The sequence below is a fragment of the Thamnophis sirtalis genome, unplaced genomic scaffold, assembly GCF_051295495.1.
Source record: "Thamnophis sirtalis isolate CommonGarterSnake01/CBP01778 unplaced genomic scaffold, rThaSir2_p1.2 scaffold_2, whole genome shotgun sequence".
Lineage (NCBI taxonomy): Eukaryota > Metazoa > Chordata > Lepidosauria > Squamata > Natricidae > Thamnophis > Thamnophis sirtalis.
In genome coordinates, this window is record NW_028261382.1 from 115013646 (window position 1) to 115038603 (window position 24958).

General features: G+C 39.1%; 1 protein-coding gene across 1 annotated transcript in view; it reads left to right on the top strand.

Moving 5' to 3' along the window:
• The window catches only part of TAF2 (TATA-box binding protein associated factor 2), a 68559-nt gene extending 51895 nt beyond the window's left edge, over positions 1 to 16664 (top strand). The window contains exon 26 of the mRNA XM_087706740.1: positions 15345 to 16664. Coding sequence (XP_087562866.1) covers positions 15345 to 15610 — 266 coding nt within the window. The 3' untranslated portion in view covers positions 15611 to 16664. The remainder of the gene's footprint in view (positions 1 to 15344) is intronic.
• Positions 16665 to 24958: the final 8294 nt, after the last annotated feature.

Genomic DNA, 24958 nt, shown 5'->3' on the forward strand with positions numbered 1-24958 from the left:
CCAGCCATCAACACACTCCAATCAACATCTAAAAAGCAACTTACAACAGGCACTATAAATACCACACAAAGAACAGTACACACTCTGCTAGAGAGAAATTCCCTGAAGATGGGCTCCAGCACGAATCTGAAAGCTCGGAAGACAAAACCTCCAGTCCCGGTGACCGACCCAGATTGGATCCTGCAACATTATCCTGGGACACGCCTTCATTGGTGAAAAATAAACAAATATTTGTGCACTTCCTACTCATTAGACACTTGGCACCTTACAAACTGAAAAAGCATTTCAGACATCTTCTAACATACAAATACATGCTACTGGTGGAAAATTTAGGTACTTTTTAAGGATGCATAGGCCATAATTGGCTTCTTTTAAGTACTGTATTTTTGGGAGTATAAGACACACCGGCGTATAAGACACACCCAACATTTTGAAGAGGTAAATTTTTTTTAAAAAGTTTTTGCCCTCTCCGACCTCCAGGAACACTCTGTAGGCCTCCTAAACTCTCTGCACGCCCCCTTTTTTTGTGTGAAAGTGCTCCTGGGGGCCGGGGAGGGCAAAAATGCAACGCATGAGGGGTTTGAGAAGCAAAACAGGCCTGTTTTTCACAAAAATGGGCTGTGCAGAGGATGTGGAAGGCCTGTTGAATGCTCCTGGGGGCTTGGGAGGGCAAAAATGAGCAAAAAACAGGCCGGTTTTTTTTGCAAAACAGGCCCATTTTTTGCAAAACACTGAGTATGCAGAGAATTTGGGAGGCCTGTAGAGAGTTCCTGGGAGCTTGGGAGGACAAAAACACCCCCGTTTTTGTAAAAAACAGGCCCCTTTTCACTTGTTTTTGCCCTCCCCAGCCCCCAGGGGCACTCTACAGGCCTCCCAAACCCTCCGTGCGTTCATTTTTTGCGAAAAATGGAATGCATGGGGCAGGGTTTTGGGAGGCCAAAAATGCTGTATTCAATGTATAAGACACACACAGATGTTGATCCTCTTTTTGGGGAGGAAAAGGTGGGTCTTATACTCTGAAAAATATGGTATATCTGACCAATATGACCTTAGTCCTGTGGTCCAGGTAGAATACTGATAATTAGATCCCCAAGGCAGCAAATCCCATTGTTTAAAGGAAAAGCAGAGCAATCAACTCCTTCAACTGTCTGTAATAGATCTTCTGAAAAGGATTTGTTGAGTACCATATTAGTAAAGTTTTAGTAGTCAGGAAGAATATAAGAGCAGCGCCCAGCTAAATAATGAACTGATTAAACTGCTTTGTGTGCATCCTTAAGCAAATCAGACGTAAGGTAAATAAATCTAATAGCCGGTATTAAGGGTTTTCAGGGCAGACTTTACCATGAAGGAAAAGTTAATTAGATGTGAGCATCTCCCTTCTTAAAATGTACTTCAAATAGGCTGCAGTTTTTCTCAGTGAGCCATATCTTCAGGCCATTCCTGAATAGCCCTTAGAAAGCATAGTACTGGAAAATAGCTTGTGCCTTAAAAAAAATAAAAATAAAAGCCTCCCATTTCAAATGGCTATTGTAACAGATGTGGAAAATTTGTCCCAAATCTCCCACTGTTCTCACTCAACTGGGAAACTCTTCCTTGTGGGAGAGGAGCATTATTTAACAAATGTGGTCGATTCAGGATTTCAAAATCGACATGAGTTGACCAAAGCAGAGATCATATTTCAAACAGTAAGATGGAAATCTGTCAGTTCCAATCATTTCTATAGGCAGACCATTTTATAAGCGAGAATGCCATAAGAGGGTTTCAATATGGGTTAACATAATCTTTTCTGTAATGTTTTGTTTTTAATTGTAAGCTGTAAATACAAACAGAAAACAATAAATGGTTTGTTTTTAATCCCATTAGAATAGAACAAAGAACAGAACAGAACAGAATAACAAAGTTGGAAGGGACCTTGGAGATCTTAAAGTTCAACCCCCTGCTTAGGCAGGAAACCCTATACCGTTTCAGACAAATGGCTATTAAATCTCTTCTTAAAAACTTCCAATGTTGGAGCTTCCCAACTTATGAATCATTAGATCTAGGTTGCTTCTCTCCGTGATTAGTTTCCACCCATTGCTTCTTGTCCTACCCTCAGGTGCTTTGGAGAATAGCTTGACTCCCTCTTCTTTGTGGCAGCCCCTGAGATACTGGAACACTGCTATCATGTCACCCCTGGTCCTTTTTTTCATTAAACTAGACATGCCCAGTTCTTGTGACCATTCTTCATGTTTTAGCCTCCAGTCCTCTAATTATCTTTGTTTAGGATCCTTCTTTTATTATTTTTTATAATAACTCAAAGTGGGAAACATACCTTAGGCTCCCCCTTCTCCTATTTTTCCCACAACAACAACACTTTGAGATGGGTTGGGATGAGACAGCGTGATTGACCCAAAATCACCCAGCCATCTTTCATGCCTAAAGCCAGACTAGAACTCACAGTCTCCTTTTGATTGGCCCAAAGTCATTCAACTGCCTTTCATATCTAAGGCAGGACTAGAACTCGCAGTCTTCTGATTTCTAGCCTGGAGTCTTAGCCACTAGATCAAACTGATGCTGTATTTCAGACCGTGACCCGTCAAAACCGCGGTCGACAAAACCGCGCTCGACGAAAGCGCGTACCTGACGTCATCAGCAGCGCGACGAAAAAAATTAAAAAATAAATAAAATTAAAATTAAAATAAAATTAAAGCAAGCCGATTCACATAAAGGTAAGGGTTAGGTTTAGGGTTAGGGTTAGGTTAAGGGTTAGGGTTAGGTTTAGGGTTACGTTAAGCGTTAGGGTTAGGTTTAGCGTTAGGTTAAGGGTTACCGTTAGGTTTAGCGTTAGGTTAAGGGTTAGGGTTAGGTTTAGGGTTAGGTTAAGGGTTAGGTTTAGGGTTAGGGTTAGGTTAAGGGTTAGGGTTAGGTTTAGGGTTAGGTTTGTGGGGGTTACGGTAAGGTTTTCGCTTTAATTTTAAATTTACCGCTCACAGTGCGATGTTTTTGTCGCGCTGTGATGACGTCACGTACGAGGTTTTGTCGAGCGCGCAATTGTCTACCGCGGTTTTGTGGTGGAACCTTTCAGACAGTGACCCTTTATCAGGCCATAACTGATTAACAGTGGTAGGGTACATCCTATGAACTCAGAAGAGAAAATGCAAGTCAGCTGGACTGGAAACAATGGCCATTGTTTAAAATCTCGAATGAACCTATGTCGGATAAGACAAAGCAGTACCAAACTGGGTGGGCCAATATTTTGGCTTGCTTTATCATGGCTTTTTTTTGTTTGACTGGCTGTATGGCTTCCATATGGCATTTATTAAAATCAAAGGACTGCTTGGACATATTCTTCTAAAGCACCGTTCCCATTTTTCAAATAACAAAGGGATAGTTTTTGAGCCCCTTGCTGAGAACAAAATCTGGTAGCTTTAGTACAGGCACAGCACTGTTTGGTTGCAAAGATGACGGAAGCTGTTATTTCAGTTTCTTCTTTTTCTTTTTTAAATAACAAAGAGGACAGCAGCTCATCTGAATAATCTGCAAATGGGTTGAGTTAAGACTTGAAGACCCAAAAGTGGCCTCTAGAATATTTATGACTTCTTTAAATTTGACATGTTTCCAACTATGACTAGAGTTTTTCCTGTTCTGAAGCCAGTTTTCTAACATAGTCATGTACTGTCTTCACTTGGTTCTTTTAAAACAATTGATGTTTTATTTTGCTGGGGATACTTAGCAGATTTCTTCTGGAAAGTCTAAGGCACAGCTCTGTACCGTGTTTCCCTGAAAATAAGACAGGGTCTTGTTTTCTTTTGACCCCTCTGAAATAAGGGCTTGGCCTTATTTTCAGGGAGGCATTATTATTTTTGAGGTGCAAGAGGCCCCGTAAACTAGGCACGTGGATCAGCTGATCCAGAGAAGGCTGGAAGTTCTGTCTCTGTTTCTGGCACACTCTTGCCAGCCCTAGCATCACTGGGACTACCGCTCTTTTTGCTGCCACCACTAACACAATGGGCGCAGTGGCTAGGGTTTGCAGGAGGAGCCAGCCTCCGCAAGGCCGTTCCACATGGATAGCAGGTGCATGCAGGGTGCATGGGACATGTTCCCCCTTTTCCGCCTCCAGGAAATGGCGGGGACCAGCTGCGCATGCGTTGAAATATTTTAGGGGAGGGGTTGTTTTAGTGCATGCACTCAAAAGCCTGATTGCGCTTATTATCTGGGGAGGTCTTATTTTCAGGAAAACAAGGTACATGGACAACTCTTTTTTTTTTTTTTTTTGGTCACCGTAAGTTGTAGCCATGTGAGATCTTTATAATACAATGGCCATTTAATTTTCAGCCTTTCTGTCATCTGAGATTTAGATCTTAATTTTATATTTGCATGGCAAATATCCTCAAAGTCCATAAACTCTACATCTTGCTAAATGGCAACTTTATGGCAGATTTCCAGAAAGTGAAAGTTCAAAGAAATATTTGGGCTAAAGTTCTGGAACTTGTATTGGGATGAAGCGGGAAGAGTTTGAAAACCTAACAGACAAGGCAAACTCTGCTTGTGGGGGTTTTGGGGGGGGGATTTTATTGAAGTATCGTTAGCGTCATAAAGGGTAATTCAATGCAGTTCTTGTACCAATAGGTCCATACTTGCAAATGGAGATAAATGTTCCTAAAATTGGGCATTTATGATGTTAAGTTGCCTTGACAAGACTTGAAAATTGTCTTAGAACTTGTAATGTGGAAAAGTCACTGAAGTGCTATCTGTAATCCAACAGACAGGTTTAATTACTATATGCTTGTGGCAGTTCTTTTGAAATTATCTCTGTCATTTTCTACTACGATCAAGAAAATAATCTTGCAGGATCAGCAAGGCTGTAAAACAGCTTTTTATTTCATTTTTCCTATCATCCATCCATCCATCCATCATCCATCCATCCATCCATCCATCCATCCATCCATCTATCTATCTATCTATCTATCTATCATCTATCTTTATTGTAAGCTTTAGCAATAGTAAGAACGAATACAAACTTAAAAAAGGAAAGGAAGAAAAAAGAAAAAGCTAAACGTTTAGAAAGAAAAAAAGGAAAAAAGATATGAAACAAGCTAAAAAGAAGTGACTTTTGATTTCACCATAGATACAAGTATAATTACATTTTAACCTTACTTTACTTTATTGATTAGCCCTTGACCTATATCAAAGTGCGGAGTTCCAGAAAAGGGGTTTCCAGTCTTCAATAGATGCATATACTCTCCCTCCCTCCCTCTCTCCCTCTCTCTCCCTCTCTCTCCCCCTCTCCCTCTCTACCTCAATAGCAAACATCTGTAAAGGTGAAGACAATTCAGCCTCTTCCTATGCACATCTATTGAGTTATGGGCTCAATGAAAGAGGAGAAGGCCTATTGGAGCTAGTTATCACAAGTCCTTTGGGCAGACAAACTCCTATTCTAGAGAATATGTACTACAGGTAGTCCTTGACTTAAAATAGTTCGTGTAGTGACCATTGAAAGTTACAATGGCACTGAAAGAAATGGGTTATGGCTGTTTTTCAATGTACGACTATTGTAGCATCCCCATGGTCACATGATCAAAATTCAGGCACGTGCCAACTGGTTCATATTTATCACGGTTGCAGCATACCAGGGTCATGTGATCTTTTGACAAGCAAAATCAACGGAAAAGCCAAATTCACGTAACAATGGTGTCACAACTGCAGTGATTCACTTAACAAATGTGGCAGTAAAAGTCATAAAATGGGGCAAAAAGCACTTAACAAATGTCTCACTTAGCAACAAAAATTTGGGGCTGTGTTGTGGCTTTGGATGTTGTGACCCGACAGGGATCAGCCAATCCTTGTGATTATTTCCTCTTTCAGACATTTTGTGCTTTCCTAGGCGATGGGGAGGATAAATGTCATAGTTTGAGAAATGTTGGCCCAAATCATTGAAGCAGTTAATTTGTAGAGTTGGGACAATTTTCTTATTGTGTTGACAGACAATAGATTATTGCAAATCAAAAAATAGGACACAAAACTAAAAAAGGACAGAGAATGCATATGAGCTAAAAATGGAGTTTTGATTGCTATTTCCTGAAGAATTTTGACCAAAGAATACATTTGCTAAAAATTAAAGATTCTGAAGAACATCAGATAATTATTTATGACTAGTATTATCTGGGGATCAAGTTGGCTTATGAATACAATCAGTATTTATAGCAGTTTATTAACATTTCATAATACTTGTTTTGTGCTATTCTTATACTGCCCAATGGGGGGTATAAAGTAATAAACAAGAGTTCCTGGAGATTTGTGCCAGAAAATAAACAGATGTTACCTCCGGGACCATCCTAGGAAACAGCTGCACACTCTGAATTGTTTGGTGTCAAATGAATTGGGATGCAAATGGCTGCCCCTCTATATCTTTCAGTCTACTTGGCTCTTATGGTAGAAACCTACAGCAGGAAAATAATCTATCACATCTGTTCTAAACAATCACTGAATTCTGCAACATAACTTTTTGCTTCTAAAAATAAGACCTTTCTCTAAAATAGGATATTGTACCTTCTGGAATACTTTGATTCTATCTATCTATCTATCTATCTATCTATCTATCTATCTATCTATCTATCTATCTATCTATCAATCATCTATAGAAATTTGGGGATAAGTACATGAAACTCCTACATTCATAAGTAGTCCTTAATTATACCAGTTAATTACCTCTGGTTGCTGTTCAGTCACAACTGGATATTGGAGAAGCTTCCAACTGTGTCTTGTTTTCAGACCTACAAAAAGGAGCTAGAAACTGGTGTACTACCCTTAGAAGAATAACTAAAGATATAATTGGAAACTTTGCATTTGAAAGTTCGGAACATCTCATTGGATGTTCTGCTTGATTTTAACAACAGTTCTTTTTCGCAGCCCACAGGAACCAGGGAGAGTCTTCTGGACAGGTGGCAGTGGCCTCCAATCTTTCCTGCTGGCTTCCCCATTGACTTTCTGACTTTCTTTCGTGATTAGAATATAGAATAACAGAGTTGGAAGGGACCTTGGAGGTCTTCTAGTCCAACCCCCTGCCTAGGCAGGAAACCTATACCACTTCACACAAATGGCTATCCAACATGTTCTTAAAAACTTCCAGTGTTGGGGCATTCACAACTTCTGGAGGCAACTTCTGTTCCACTGATTAATTGTTCTCATTGTCAGGAAATTCCTCCTCAGTTCTAAGTTGCTTCTCTCCTTGATTAGTTTCCACGCATTGCTTCTTGTTCTGCCCTCAGGTGCTTTGGAGAATAGCATTGATTCCCTCTTCTTTGGGGCAGCCCCTGAGATATTGGAAGACTGCTATCACGTCTCCCCTAGTCCTTCTTTTCATTAAACTAGGCATACCCAGTTCCTGCAACTGTTCTTCATCTGTTTTATCCTCCAGTCCCCTAATCCTCTTTCTTGCTCTTCTCTGCACTCTTTCTAGAGTCTCCACATCTTTTCTACATCGTGGTGACCAAAACTGAATGCAAATATTCCAAGTGTGGCCTTACCAAGGCCTTATAAAGTAGTATTTGGCAGGGAAGATTGCACATGGTGTTCACATCATGAGGCACTTGGCAATGGGCCATTATTGCAGGTTGCCAAGCACCCAGATTGTAATTAGGTGACCACAGGAGCTTTGCAATAGCCCTAAGTTCAAACACTGGGATAATTTCAAATGGTCGCTGAAGGAATGGTCACTAATTCTATGAGAAACAAGCATCAGGCATGGAGATTCTCAAGCATCCAGGTCATGGCTGCCCCAAAGATGCTTTTTTTCAAAAGACAACTGGACTTTCCTGGTTTTTTTTTCTATGAAAAATTTTTGCTTCTCAACCCAAAAGCCGAAGAGGAACCGAAGAAGCTTCTTGGTAAGAAGTGAAACATTTTCAAAGAAAAAAACCAAGAAAGTTAAGTTGCCTTTCAGAACAGCATCTTTGGAACAACCATCGGAACAGACGTTTCTTATTTGACTTTCGTTGGGATATCTGTTTGAAGCCTAATGTTCTCTTAATCAATTCAACAAATTGGTTTTTAAATAATTAATTTATTGATACTTAATTGATAAGCACACGGATATGGAGTGTGTCAGTAGCATTTTCACTCCTAATGTGGAGAAATACATCTTTTAAGAGGCCTTATTACTCCATATAAAGAAAGTCATTTCTTCAGACGTATTATTCATATGCGAATTAATATAAACTAGTAGCTTAATTGGTTGAATCAAAAAGTTTATTCTTTTTAAAATGAGGTGTATAGGCCTTGATCTAGTGTTATTTCAACTAAACGCTGGTTATTTAATAATTTTATTTCAAGTTAAAATGTTTGGAATTATTGGGTGTGGTTCTCTGAACAATTTTAGGTTTGTCAGTATTAATTGATTTCCAAACTGTTCTATAATTTATTCATAGAAAGAATTTTAAATCAGAGGAAATAGTCTTCAGAAATATTAATATATATTAGCATAACTTTTCACTTTTGTTAGTTGAAAATGGGGAAAAAAGACTTGGTATACAAAATGGGGAAAAAATGGGAAAATAATCTGGTATACAATAGTAATTTTTTGCACAACCTAAATCTACGATTCTTCAAAAACAAACATAAGCACGGTTAGATGTTAATTATATTTTTGCCTTAAGTATAGTAGCTTTGAAAGCATCAATGCAGCCTCTTTTTCACCCTCTGATGTCATTCAAAACTTGACTTACACTACGAAAAACAGACTTGTATTTGTTATTCAATCTTCAAAACAGTAGGGTCATTCACCCTCTTGCAGAGACCAGTAAAATCCAAACAACAGAAGTGAATTCTCATCTTCGTTTGAAGTTTAGCTTTTCAATTACATCGGAACATTTCTTTCCAATGTGCTATGTGATAAAATATGGAGTATGTTCTTGCGAAGGGTTTTTGTAAAGTATATTACTTAACATATGATTACAATTTTTGGTTTAAGAAATAATAGCTTTATTCAACCCCCCCAGGTCAGAGTACAGGCCTAATGTCTGTCTGTCTCTCTCTTTCTGTCTCTCTCTCTCTCTCACTCACTCCATTTTCCCCCTCCCTGTGAGTGCATCCTCCCCAATTTAGCAACTACTCTGTAAGATAGGATAAGTGTGCAAATAAAACATAGAGCAATAAGCTTTGTAGCTCAGCCCATTCAGACTGAATCTGCATTGCTTTGGATCTGTATCCAAGATTCCATTGCATCATAGCGCCTCTTTCTTAATATTTGTTTTTTGATCCATTATTAGTGTCTTTTTAAATAAAAGGAGTGGTGGAGAAAGTCTAATCATTATGAGAATTCTTTTTTTTTTAAGTTGTTCTAACATTATCGTGGTTGCCATCAAGAGGCATTTGTCTTGATCAATTTTCCTTTCCTTCCATTCAGTTGTGTCTGATTCTTGGCGTCTGCCCGGACTGCCTGCCCTGTAGCTTTCTTAGGAAGGTTCTCAGAAGTGGTTTGTCATTGCCTCCTTCCTAGGGCTGAGAGAGAATGACTGGCCCAAGGTCACTCAGTTGGCTTCCTACTAAAATAGCAATAGCAATAGCAGTTAGACTTATATACCGCTTCATAGGGCTTTCACCCCTCTCTAAGCGGTTTACAGAGTCAGCATATTGCCCCCAACAACAATCCGGGTCCTCATTTTACCCACCTCGGAAGGATGGAAGGCTGAGTCAACCCTGAGCCGGTGAGATTTGAACAGCCGAACTGCAGAACTGCAGTCAGCTGAAGTAGCCTGCAGTGCTGCATTTAACCACTGCGCCACCTCGGCTCCTTGACTTACACTTAAAAGCGGGACTAGAATTCACAGTCCTCTTGTTTCTAGCCTGATGCCTTCACCACCACACCAAGCTGGTTCTCTTCCCAATTATATAAGATCATTAAAGAGGTCAGGAAAAGTTCGTGATCTAAAATTGTACACCTACATATAAAATGTAGTTGGAGTGGTGAACCATGTTAAATCAACTATAAGGGCTGATTTAAGGGTATTTAATCCATGAAAACTCCCCCCCCCTTTTTTTTTTTTTTACAAATAACACCAATAATTGTTGGCTGGGGTGGAAAGGCTGATGGGAGCTAAAGCAGAGTAGCCATAAGTTATGACACTGTGTGATACACGGTAGCTTCCGTCGTTTTTCTTCTCTTTTGTTGAAGTTTGTAGTGACGTCCACATTCAGGCCCAGGCGACGCTTTGGAGCTTCTCAGTAAAGGATCATCTTTCTCGATTCCAAACATCTGTTTTGCAGTGAAACTAATAATGATGTTGGCTTCTGAACACTTAAAACCACAGAAGGTGCCAAGTGAAGAGCTAGCAAAATGTGTGTTCTGTTCCAAAGGGTATTAGTAATCACTTCAAAAGCAAATGTGGGTACCTCACCCTTTGTGGTTCTTCCAGTCAGTTACCAAGGAAGGCATTTTGGTTATTCAAGGAAAAGGACGTTGCTTGAGAGTCTGCAGAATGAGCACAGCCAATGCATTGTATCCCAACAATACGAAGAGCTCATAGAGCACGCCTTAGCCAGAGAGAATTACGGATCTGGCTATCTATATTGTTCTGACCTAGGCTTCCCCAGCAGCACAAAGCCAAGTCCTCATCCTGATAAACCCCTTTTATTTAATTTACAGTGAATTCCTCTTCAGCAAAGTCCTAGCCCACAGTCTTTCACAATTACTGACCTTTATCAGGCTTGGAGAGTGGCCAGGCCGATATCTTTCAGACGCCGCAATACTTGGCCAGAATGCAGGAATGAACTCATTGTCTCTTGCAAGCTCCACTCCCTTTTCACTCCCCTTTTATTCCCCTATGGGAGGGGCCATTCACTGTCCCCCCTGTGGCCTTACTCCCAAGTCGATCCTTGTTTCTTAGCTGTTCCCTTCATCCAGCAACTCTGTGCATGCTCACACTGGGAACAGGCTCCAGCTGTTCTTCTGCCTCACTGATGTCTGACTCCAAAAGCAGCTGACAACTGTTAAGACAGCCCTGGCCCCATCTCTGCCTCCGCCGCAGAGCCCTCATTAGAGCCTTCCCCAGACTCCAGGACTGGCCCATGCTCCTTCCCAACTTCCTCACTGTCTGCATCTGTTGCCAGCTCTGCTGGCAGGCCACAACACATATTGTAAAATTAGGTGCTAAAATTTGATGCTTTAGCAAAGTATATTTGAGAGTGGGAAATGAAGGGAAAACAGTGATAAGTACAGGTAGCACAGATGAAGCCAGAATTTCCATTGCTAAGTCAAGATGTTAAGTGTTGCTACGTGAGTTGGGTCTGGTTTTATTATATATATATAGCCATGGTTGTTACGCAAACAGTTCCAGATGTTGAATGAATCATGCCATTGAGCAGAACTGTTTCCCCCATTGTCCTTACTTGTTAGAAGTTGGCTAGGAAGGTTGAAATGGCCATCACATGACTGAAGGACGTTGCAGCCATCGTACCTACATGCATGTTGCCAAGAGCCAAAGTTTGATCATGTGACCATTGGGATGCTGTGATATTTATAAGTGCGGTGTCATAAATGACTTTTTCTAGTGCCATTGTAACTTTGAACAGTGGGTGGTTGTAAATCAAGGACTATCTGTAGCCAGGACAATTGTCCCCGTTTATCATGGGTGCGATTGGCTTAACAGTGATTACCGCTCTGATGCTAACTCAGTCTTCACCAGAACAATAACTTTTATGTTACTGGGACCATACTTTCAGAATCCCAGTAATTAAGTTCAAATATTAGAAGAAGGATAAAATGTACCTGCCTTAAAGATTAACTCTTATTTGATCCAAACCCTAAATTTGCTTGCTAGCAAATTTTCAAAGCCAGCATTTATCAATATTAACTAAAATAATAATTACTAATGCCTCATTTAAATGAGGTTGCCTGTTATTCTATTCTGTATTCTATTCTGTTCCATACTGTTATTGTATTTCTACTTTTTTCCTCTCTTTTATTATATTTCATAGCAAGGTCACAAAAATCAACTGAATACAAGCATACAGGTAAACAAGTGAAACAAACAATGATATTCTGGAAACAGCCAGAGCTAAAAAGAACATACATGGAGAGTTAGTTTTAGTAGAGGTATCTGGGGGGAAAAAAATCTGCTGGCAAGTGAATTCAGGATCTGGAATTAATAAGAGAGTTTGTGTGTTTTATAGCAAGTGCCTTTCATCTTCCTTTCTAATATTTGTGTTGAGCTTAATGAACTTGCAGAGATACTATTTGAGCACTTCTGATTTCTCATAACTTGGTGAGCACAAGATGTTTAGGCATGTGAGGATTTAAATTCCACGTTTTTGATTTTGATACTTTGCCTATTTTCTTTTTCCTGAGGTAGAAAAAAAGCCTACAAATCTCAGAAATTTATCTTCTAATAGATTTAGAAGATGTTTGAGAGCCATTATGGTGCTGTTTTGTAGGTCTACATTTTGTTTAAGTTTGGCTGCGGATATAGGCAGACTTTCTTTGAATAAATCTCTGCATTCACAGTCGCAACCTTTTTTTAAAAAATGCACAAGATATTTATGACAGACAAAAGAAAAAAGGACCGCAAATATTTCTCCAACAACTTGAATTTCAGCTAAAAAATTTAACAGACCTTTGAGCATTTGACATTGTATATCTACTTGTTTTTTTCCTTTCTGGTATACTCCATTACATTCCTGTTTTGACAGCCTGAAAAATTCATTTTGTACTTTTGTATCTGGTCCTATACTTGTGTTTTGCAATGAGCCTAAAATCTGGTATGGTTTATCGTGCCTCAGATGTGTGTACCCAAATCACCAGTGAGGACAGCTTTGTAATTAAAACGTAAGCCTGTAATGTAGAAGCTGTAATTATGTGGTCAGAGGCTTGACTGGGAATAGAACAAGGCAAGAAATTCCGCACATTATAGAAACGGCAACATGAAGAAACAATATCCATGGGATGCCCAGGGAGAATTGCTAATCTACGCTAACCCCATAGCAAAAACATTACCATCCCTGGTCACGGTGGAGCAAAATCTTGCTGCAAATGTCCCCAAACTAATCAGAAATGAGAGCAAATTCTGAAATCTAGAGAGGGGTGGCAAAAGAGAAATACAATGATGGAAAAGGCCCCAAATTGCATGTCTTCTTCAAAAGCCTTGGAGGACATTCCTGGAGCCCTCCAGAAGTTGTCACCAAAGCTTCAATTGTAATAGAAAGAAGAAGCTGATTCGGTATTTAAGTATATTAAATGCAGCTTGGCTTGTAGTCAAGATTACAGAAGTGTAGTGGTAGAGATAAGCATATTCAGGAGTCGGCTCTTAAATCTTTCCAGGTTGAAGTTTAAGAACATCTTATCCCCATAATCCCAGCTGCAACTGACCTTTATTTTACTAGGCGATAATAATAGTCCACAGTTTTAGGATTTGGGATACAATTGAATCATTGCAGAGTTTACCAAATAACTTGGTTATCTCTTTCTGTAGACTGCAACTTTTTTTTTCTTGTTTGAAAATACGTTTATTTCCATTTCCATTTCATTCCATACAATCACATGTATACTGTGCATAACCGGGGCATATAACATTGAATAATAAACACAGCCCTCGCTTTTATAGACAATACCCCCCAAAATACAAACCCAATATACCACCTTGACCCACCATACACCCTCTTTCACCCCCCTCCAACTTTCATTCTTCCTTCCAACATACCCCTCTACTTCCTACTTCCCCTCCCCCTCTATCACTCCTCTCTCCCAATACATTCCCTCCCTTCCTTCTCCTCCTGCCTCCAATCCTCTCTCCCACCCTCTCCACCCCTCCTCCTTCTTTCGCTCTACAGACTGCAACTTTATGAAGTATAAGAAATAGCAGCTGTGTATATCTTTCTCTCCACAGCCTCTTCCCCCATTCGTGTTTTACACTCCAAGAAGCAACGTTAACATTAATATTGAGACTTTTATCCCATCTCTTTTTACATGTTACAGTAGACACGTAACATGTTATATAGTGGAAATGATTTGTTACTCATCTCTTCATCTTGTGTGTTTTGGGTGTTCCTTTCTATGCTGGCTATTCAGTTACTGCATCATGTTTATTACTTTAATTTATCCAGCGAATCTTGGTGGTGCGGGTACATATCCTTGCAGAATTTGAATACTTTTGCTTCAGGTTGCGAGAGAGTTGATGTGATATCATAGTGAATGGTATAGTCTGGATTTATTGGAATTGTTATTTTTCAGGAAAAAACCAAGTTTGTTGCTATTTCTCTTGACACTTCTCTTGACCTATGAGAGGAACTCAGTGAATAAGCCAGGAGGCCTTCATTCGTGGTTTGTTTAGCACTAAATTAACATCCTTGTTTCTCTCAGACTGGCAAATTAGGTTTTGTTTATGACTTATTGAATCGGTCTTCTTCAGGGAAAAAGAGGACAGGGATTCTGATGTAATGGTGAAGAAGCTGCTGACAAAGTTTATCTAGTTCTTCCTCTAGTTTGGTGGCTTGGACCTGATGGGCACCTTTTACCAGATTGTAAAATGCTTGCTTACTCCCAGTTACACACAGTGTCAAATTATGGGTTCCTGTCATGTTGAAACGGAGACATTATGTTATATTTGGGCTCTTACTGTTTAGTAACCATAGAAAGAACCAGGGGTGAAATTCAGCAGGTTGTGACAGGAGAACCTGTAGCGGAAATTTTGAGTAGTTTGGAGAACCGGCAAATACCGCCTCTGGCTGGCCCCAGAGTGCAGTGGGAATGGAGATTTTGCGATATCCCTCTCCCAGACATGGGGAGGGAATGGGGATTTTGCAGTATCCTTTCCCTGGAGTGAGGTAGCAATGGAGATTTTGCAGTATCCTTCCCCTGCCACGCCCACCAAGCCACGCCCACAGAACCAGTAGCAAAAAAAAATGAATTTCACCACTGGAAAGAACACTGCTAAGAGGGCTTCTACTTGGATGGGGAGACCACCAGGAAATCTCTACTAGGAGAAACTACCAGGTTTACAAGATAGATTAGGAAGTCAAGAAGGCAACCCAGAAGAAAATGTTGTTTTTATTGCCAAAAAGCCTAATGACTATACAGAAGAATCAAGCTGTGCCCTCCCCATGACATGTCTGTCTCTTGATTAGGCATGTTTTACAGAAAGTTTTAATAACTCTATAATGATGTTTGTATAAATCAATTTTTAAAAATCATTATAAAAATCGATAGAGTGCATTGTAGCAAAAGCTTTGAAATAGTAAAACCATGGATATAAATAAATCTATAGTAAAGATGTTGTTAAAGCAATTGTTGTATCAAGGAGGGAAGAACTTCCATCTTTTCAATCTTTTCAGTGGTTTTTTTTTTTAATGAACCTATCTTCCTTTTTTAACTTCAGGTAAAGAACAGTCTTCCTTGGAGGCGAACATGTTGCCAGCACCTCTGCCTTCTCTGGCTGGTTTTGCTAAAGAGTCTGGCTCTTCCAGGCATGGGGAGCACCATCATCACCACCACCATGAACACAAGAAGAAGAAGAAGAAGCACAAGCACAAACACAAGCACAAACACAAGCACGACAACAAGGAGAAAGAGAAGGAGCCTTTCACTTTCTCCAACAGCCCTGCCAGTGGACGGTCCATTCACTCGCCCTCTTTGTCAGACTGATGCAAAAGATCCTAGGATGGAGGGAGCCTTTGATCTTCAGGATCAAAACCAAGAAGCCACAGGAGATCAGAACTTAGACGAGATCCCAAGTTGCTCTTCTGTTGGTCAGAGGCAGAGTGATCACACTCAGGGGGAAAGGAATGAAGGTTTAGGAATCTTATCAAAATGTTCCTCCATATTCTCGTTAATATCTATGTATGTTGAACTTCAAATGGCTGTCATGATGTTAAGTAGGAATTAAACGAAAACCAGATGCCCAACCTTCTCAAAAAGCTCTTAATGCTTGGTAAAACTTTGTAGGACATAATTTGAGCTTCCTGAAACATTTATAGAATTCTTCCCCCCTCCCCCTTTATATTCCTTAACTGTTTCAACTGTCCCATCGCTTTTTAAACTCTTTGAATGGTTGCTTACTCAAAAGATTTCTGTTTTTAATGTTAAGCCTTTTTCAAAAATGATTTTAACTTGTTTGAACATGGCAACCTTTGACAATCAAGTCTGTTGGATTGTTTACTTTGGCAGGAAAAAATTGCTATCTATACTGCGCTCCCTAATTAGACTCATAACTGAGCAACGGCATTTAAACAAAAATGACAAAACTAGGAACAGAAGCTCTACCTTAGAATACTGATTAAGGCAGGGGTCTCCAACCTTGGCAACTTTAAGCCTAGCGGACTTCAACTCCCAGAATTCCCCAGCCAGCTTTGCTTTAAAGTCCTTCAGGCTTAAAGTTGCCAAGGTTGGAGACCCCTGGATTAAGGTATCAACATTTAGAATATAGTTGTGGGAGAAACAACAGTGCAAAAATGTCTAATTTCCAATCAAATTGATGGGAAGTACTCGAACAAAACACTTTTAAATGCATAGCAAATAAAGCATGCAGCTGCGATTTAAAGAGTTTTACTCATTGTAATAAAAACACCCACCAGATACTCTCTTGGAAAACTGATTATTGTGTAAAATAGGACTGCTTTTTAACTTTTTTACTCAATTCTATGTAATATTAGTGCTCTTTCGCTCTGTTCCTAATTTTCTAAAATTTGAGTTGTCTTCATGCTAGTCCAGTGTTTTTTTTTCCCTTTGGGGATTTTTATAATTTTGTCTGTACATTTCTTTGGCGTTATTTAACATCTGTTTCAATAGACATTGCTGGTCTATAAAAGATGATTAAATAAGGTAGCCAAAGAGATTGTATTTTTTTTAAAAATAAGGTCATTCATTAATTAAAAAAATGTACAATACACTATTGAATATTCTGAATTCTGGTTTTTGTGCGCTTAGTTAAGATGAGGAAAAGAAAAATGGGTGCCACCATGGAACCAGGGTTTTTTCTGTCCTGCTGCTGCTATATTAGGCATGTCATATTGGCACATCTGGGGAAACCTGATGCTAAACCCCCCCCTCGGGTTTCCCCCTAGTTAAAAGCAAATTTTTCTTTCTCCTGCCCATGTAGTCTGTCACATGGTCCAATCAGGTCACAGTCCAAGGGTTGTGTGACCTAAGATCCCACCTCCTTGCACCGGGTTGGAAAGTTCTTGTTTCTCAGAAGAAAGAATTTTATTATGGCTACAATCTCCCAGTTATCTCTTTCCCCTCCCATTCCCACAGCTTGACTCGTGACAGACCTGAAAGTGCTAAGGGGGAAAATGACTCCAAGGCTGACACTGGAATGAATGGACTACTGTCCTGTCTGTAAATTTCAAATCTAAAGCATCTGATTGGTTATCCTAGGCATTGACTATAGTCAATAGCTATTGGCCAAAGTACACTTTTGATCGATTCAGTAGAACTCCTCTTACTGGGTTACAGAGGTTGGTTCCTACTGGTTCGGACCAGTTCGGCTGAACCGGTAGTGGTTTGGCGGCCTGGGTCGCTGGAACCGGCAGCGACCCAGACCTGCCATGCCACTGAACTGGTTCTCCTACAGGGCCACCATCTTGATTTTCGGTTCTGTGCATGCGCAGAACAATTGTAATTGCACAATTTGTTTTCCTTTTTTTAACATTTTGCACATGGACAGACCTATTTTTGTACAAATGCGCATGCGCACCGAACCGGCAGTAATGCCGGGAGCAACCCACCCCTGCTGTGTTGTATAAGTAAATTTAAATTTTGAATACTCTTATAGATTGTTCCAGACTAGAACCTACTTCGGTCATTCATTAAGGCAAATCTCAACCTTGCCTATTTCAAAGCACTCATGTTATGATGAAGCATAATTAGGGTGAGAATAGGGATTCCATTTTCTTCCCCTGGTCTCATTGAGGTTACAGCTGCACATGAGGGAACAACACCTTCAAATCCTTAAAAGCTCACAAGCTTTGGATATGTTCTTTATTTAAGATATAAAAACCCCAAAAGAGGCTCATAAAATAAATACAGACCAGATGCTGGTTCATTAGAAGCTTGGCGATGTTATAATCTCCATGACAGTTGTTATTTTAAATTATTGCAATCTTTGATATTAAAATACATATATCACTGTTCAGCCATCATCCCATGGCGCTTTCCTGAAGAGAAAATTGTTTTAAAAATCTAATTAAAATCAAAACAATTGCAGTAGACTAAAATAAAGCTGCATAAAGATATCACAATATCAGGTGACATTGAAATAAGGATAATATTGCTCCAGATGATCTTTGGATTACGTATTTATCTGCTTGTCACTGCAGGTGGCAATATCCAGTCACCTTAATCTGGTCACAAAGACTAAGTAGGATCAGTCCTAGTTAAGACTTCAGTGGGAAGTCTCAAATCTGCAAACTAGTTTAGGGATTACAAAGATGTGTTCATAAGTCACTAATGAATTTAAAGGAGAGAGAGCAAAAAGTACCTATATAACTGGATGTATGTCTATATGAATTAATGCAATAATTTATGAAAATAGCAGAACTGAATTCTAACCAATTGGGTGTAAAGGATGTGCTGGAAACTGCTATGGAACAAAAATAAAGATAGTTCTAGAAGTAAACAGGCATGTAAAACTAATGTTAATTCTGTGACTATACCAGATGACTGAGTGGCTAAGACGCTGAGCTTGTCGATCAGAAAGGTTAGCAGTTAGGCAGTTTGAATCCCTAGTATCGCGTAACTGAATGAGCTCCCGTTACTTGTCCCAGCTTCTGTCAAACTAGCAGTTCGAAAGTATGTAAAAATGCAAGTAGAAAAATAGAAACCACCTTTGGTGGGAAGGTAACAGCGTTTTGTGCACCTTCGGCGTTTAGTCATGCCGGCCACATGACCACGGAGACGTCTTCAGACAGCGCTGGCTCTTTGGCTTTTAAACAGAGATGAGCCCTGCCCCCTAGAGTCAGGAACGATTAGCACTTATGTACAAGGGGAACTTTTACCTATACCAGATGAACAAGGATGTATTGTATCTCAACAATTTTACCAATTCAAAATCAGCTATATTTCAGAGCTGGTAAGAAACGGTTTTACAAGAAGAAAAGGATAATAGTCACCGCATAATTTCCCCAGCCCAAGTCACCGTCAGGTATCAGGAGAACGTAAGGCCTCTGAGGATGATCTAAATTGTTGTATAAGCGGTCTTGGAATTCTAGCTATTCTCAAGTTGCCTATGAGTCATCAGCATGGCATGGCTGCTAAGAGCAGTAAATAAAATATTTCCAAATGTCAAGGCAGAAACCAATAGTTCTCTGTGTTCTATACAGGTGAGAATCCAGTTTGTGTACTATGGTATATACAATTCTTGGTTCCGCATTTCATCAACAATGTAGAGACTCGAACAACTGCAAGAAAATCAAAATGGCCAAGATGGAAACCAGGTTTTTTTGAGGAGAGACTGGATATGCTTAATAAAGATAGTCCTTGGCTTATGACCACAATTGGGACTAGAACCTCTGACCTTTAAAATCTGGTTGCTACATGATTTTACCATTTCTGCTGTGATTGTTAAGCTTATTCCATGGTCATTAAGCAAACTTAATATACCCATTGATTTAGCTTGTCAGAAGCCCTCTGAGAAGGTCACAAATGGTGATTAGATGGCCCTGGCACAGCCATCGTAAATACATCTACGATGTATTTACAAGCAGCCAAATTTTGATCACAGGACCAGGGACTTTGTGATGGTCATATGGGCGAGGACCAGTCATAAACTTCAGTGGAATAACTTTGAATAGCCACTAAATGAATGATGGTAAGTTGAGGATCACCTACACAGTAATACTTTCCAGATATCTCAAGGGTTGTCATACAGAAGGAAATCAAAATTGGTTCCCTGCTGTTTCAAAGTGTAGATATGGATTAATGGATTTATGCTACAAGAAGACAGTTTTTATTGATTTAAGGAAAAATTCTTCATAAGATTATTGGAACCAATTACCCAAGCAGGTGAGATCCCCCTTTTTATGTTGGCTTCAAAGTAATGATAAATTATTCGAAGTGTTTTCATTTGGATTCTCGCATCGGATTGGCAGGAGAGTTTTAAGGTTGGGTGGTTTCCCAACTCCAGCATTCTTGAAATCTAAATGGAGCCTGTATCTTTTAAATGGTTATCAGATGTTCCTTTTCATTCCATTTTAGAGACAGAACATTTCAGAATCACAACTTGTTCCCTAAAAGATGTAAGTGGAAAATCTGGTCCAACATGAATTAATTCTCAATTCTCAATAGTTAATTCTCAAAGATTTCTTGGAAGTATCCTAGATGGACCTTGGTCTGATGACCTTGTGGTAATTTTCTCACCATGAGTGCTTCCACATTATATTACACTTCCTGACAGTCAGATGAGTTAATTCATCATGTGAGGTCAGATTTTTTTTTCCTTTTAGGGATATGCCAGGTCTTCAGTGGAGCTAATAGGTAATTCTCAAAACAGATCTAAGAGTGGAATATGTCTTTGGGGATGCTCAGGTCACTGAATATAGCAGAACAAAAGATTTCCATGTTCATCACATATTTTATTATGGTCAATGAGTCAAATACATAAAAACGTAACTTTCGAAAACAATCTTGACAGCAATTTAAAACGAGGGAATATCTGAAACCATATTCTAATAGATATTTATAAAGTTGCTTGATCAAATTAGTTTCCAGTTACTCATTGTTGGCTTAGTGTGTTGCATTTGGTACCATTAATTAGACCTTAGAGCTGTAACTGGTGTGTGTGTGTGTGTTTGTGTGTGTGTGTGTGTGTGTGTGTGCTTGTGTTTGTATGACAGATTGCAATTTCTGTAGATCTACAAGTCAAAGTGAGAATAAACATGGAATATATAAAAAGATTCAGCTTTATCAACTATTAAAATAAACCTATCTATCTATCTAGCTATCTATCTATCTAGCTAGCTATCATCTAACTATCGGCTTATACATACATGTCCAATTAAAACTTATACAAACTGCATTCTAGTTATTTTTGCATCTGATAAAGTGAAATCAATAACAGTAGCAAACTTCCTGAAGTCATTTGTAAGTAGCATGACAAAGTTTTTATTGTTTTAGGTTCTATTTGTTAAGCATTTCTGCTTTTTTATTTTTTATTTTAAAAGCACCACACTTTTGTTGATGTCTAAAGTTTTCCAGTTACCCCTAATGCAGACCTTTGATCTGTTCTTCCTGTTCCAGATTTCTTTCCTGATAAACACTGTGAGAAATAAATGCTGGATAATTGCCATGTATTTTGAACCCAAGTGAATTTGATAAATATACAACTGATGGTGCAACAGTTGGAAAAGAACCATAAAATGACACTTGCTTAGTTCATTTGGGATTCTCCATGTGGGTCACAGCCCTCTTTGGAAAAAAATATTTTTTTTTAGGAATATGTGAACATCGTGAAGTGGAACTATTACACATCATTTTTAAAAATTTGCATTCTTTTTAGTGTTCATGTAAGTTTTTCCAAAATGCACATGAATAATTTGCTGTTGGCACAAAGCCATCACTTTCTCTCTAGAACAGGGATGCCCAACCTGGCAACTTTATGACTTGTAGACCTAAATAATTTGAAGTTTATTTCTTCAATTATTACTATTAGTAATAATACTAATAGTAATAACTTCATTGATGAGTTTTGAATCAGTCAAAATGTCCATGGAAGCTTTATATAAACTGGAGCGATACTTTTATTATTTCCCCTTTTGCTCCTAAAGGCTCCTGCTATCAAAATGGATGCAATAGAAAGATGTCACTTAAAAACTCTAAAATAAAACAAAACGAAATCACACCAAACAAAAAAAGTGGATGTTTTAAAGAGAGAGAAAAAAGAAACAAGCAAAGGATTATGACTAACAAGCTCCAACTTAAATTTGCATTGTTATGGTATGATTCCATATTTCATCTGTGAAATCAGTGTGAATCACAGTTGAAACACTTTCTCATTATGTTGTTAAATCTACATATAAACATACTCTCAGTCATCTGGCAGAGGAATCAAAATGGCACACTCACTCATTAACAATTCTTTCCTCAGAACTTTTGCTAAAGGATTCGGTTAAATGTTCTGCTACAGCTTCATAATTCCTCTCTCCCCCAAGTCTAAAAAGAAAGCTAGGTTGGGATGCCCAAGCTACAATCTTAAGGCTACTCAAATTCCTTGGCCCTACTCCATGTTCCTTCAACATTTTATTTTCTATGGTCCTTCATCTCAAATACTCCTCCTGGCAATTGAATGTTGAACCAGAGCAACCTTCTCCACCTTTTAACTTAGGAAAGAAATCAGAAAGAGTGAAGAAGGTTTCAAGGAAGAGAAAAGGATGTTACGAGAAGGGGAAAATAGGTGTGTCAGAAAGAGAGACAATTATATCACTCGCTTTGTATCTGTCCTGCCCACAATTGCCACAGGGGCCCACAATTATTGTGGAGAGCCAGTTTAGTGGTTAAGGCATCATGCTAGAAAGCAAGAGAACTGTACATTCAAGTTTGCCTTAGCCATGAAAGCCAGCTGGGTGATAGCAATAGGAATAGTACTTAGACATATATCAGTGGTGGGTTTCAAAAATTGTTCGAACCTACTCCATGGGTGTGGCCTCCTTTGTGGGAGTGGCTTACCACCCATGTGACCGGATGGGAGTGGCTTGCCACCCATGTGATCGGATATGAAGATGCCGACGACACTTGTCAGAACCACCTTAAATTACCTCACACACAGCACTGGCATGCATAAGAATATGATGTAAACTGGTTTTTTAAAAGGCATCTTTGGTTTGCGTTAAAACAAATTCAACACACGCAATGTTCTGATTGCACCACAAACGCAGTAGTCATCCTTAACTTTCACAGAGGCACTGAGTTTTATAAATATGAGCATGATAGTGTAGAATAATCATATCCAAGGACCAGTGGTGGGTTTCAAAAATTTTTGGAACCTCTTCTGTAGGTGTGGCCTGCTTTCCGGGTCCACTGGTGGAACCTCTTCTAACCAGTTTGGTAATTTTGACGAACGGTTCTACCGAATAGGTGCGAACTGGTAGGAACCCACCTCCGACTTATATGATGCTTTACAGCCCTCTCTAATTGGTTTACAGAGTCAGCATATTGCCCTCAACAATCCGGGTCCTCATTTTACCCTCCTTGGAAGGATGGAAGGCTGAGTCAATCTTGAGCCTGGTGAGATTCGAACTGCCAAATTGTAGGCAGCTGGCAGGCAGCAGAAGTAGCCTTCAGTACTGCACTCTAACTACTGCACCACTGTGATCTTGGGCTAGTCACACTCACTCGGCCCAATCTATCTCACACGGTTGTTGTTGTTGGGGGCGAAAAGAGGGATGTGTGCTGGGTATGTTTGCCACTTGAGTTTTTCATAAAAATACTAAAAGTGGGATATAAATAAATGATAAATGTTATTGAGTGAACACGGTAGAGCAGAAGGCTAGATCCTTGTATCTATCTCGCTTGCATACTCATCGATAAATTGCATGAATGGAAATTGAAATTTGGGATGGAACTCTGCATTTTTATTTCATTTATTTTGTTGCCCTGCCTTTGTCTTACTATTAATATTATTTTCTTCTGACCTGAGTCTATTTTAGAATGTTCCTATCTGTCCAAATGATTTCTACAAAAAAGAGGGAAGGGTTGCTCATGCATTGAACTAGGTGAGATCAACTTTTCTGGTCCTATCCTGTCCACCTCTGAAATCCTAAGACACTCGCTACTGACATCCACTTGTGACTCACATGGCTTCCAACCCATCATTAGATGATTGTTGCCTTAGATTAATGTGGCTTGAACTGCAGAGCCCTACTGTAATCCTTGCTGAGTCTAAAAGGTTCAATTAGCCAAAAAGTTTACTGCGAGCTGTATTTGAGAGGACTCATCTCCACAATCCAGAGGCAAGCTTTTAAGCCACATCTGTAATTTAACTTTCTGGGAATGGCTTTCCCAAGTTCACTTGCAGGAGACATGGAGTTTTCCTTTGTTTCTATGTTTTATTTTTCATATTTTTAATCATCAGCTCTGCAGCATCTTGATTCCCCCCCCCCTGACAGTTTTCTTGGTCATCAGCCAAAGAAAGTTAAAAGGGAAAAACAAGAGAATAAAGTTGCTTCTAGCTCGTAATTCTTTTATTATTATTATTAAAACATTTTTTTTATTAAACACACATTAAAATATTGGACACAGTGTAATTGTCCTGGCAATGTCTTTGCCATACATACTAGAATATAGTTAAATATTATAACCACAATGCTTATTTACAATTGGTCTATTCAGTATTTACAAATATAAGGATATCGTATTTCCATCCATGTTATTTGGTTCTTGTCTTATACATTTTCACTGTTATGATTTCATACGTAATTCTAATCTCCATTCTATAATTCTAATCATTGCTTATTTTGGGTCTTTCCTTTTTTGTTCCAACCATTGATTAAATTTATCCCAGATCTTATAAAATTCTGATTCATCATTGTTCTTCAATTCCCACGTCAATTTATCCATTTCAGCACAAATCAGAATTTTCCTAATTACTTCCTCCTCTTGTGGAATTTCTGTGTTTTTCCAGTTTTGGGTAAAGACCATTCTTGCTGCCCTAATAATATGTAATTAGTTCGTAATTCTTAAAGACCATCCAGTCTTATACTAAGGTACATTTACTCCTATCTATTTCAGCTTTGCATAGGACTGAGGTACAGGCCTGTCAAGAATTCTGTTTACTTGAAAGTAAGCCCCTTGAATTAATTGAGGCTTATTTCCACAGAAACACACATGGCTATACTGCAAATTGAGGGAGTTTTTTTTAAAAAGCCCCCAACATCAAAGATTTATTTAAGAAAATAACATGGTCCTATAAGGCCCAGTACTCTTCAACATCTTCATCAATGATTTGGATGAGGGAATAAATGGGGAACTCATCAAATTTGCAGATGACACCAAGCTGGCAGG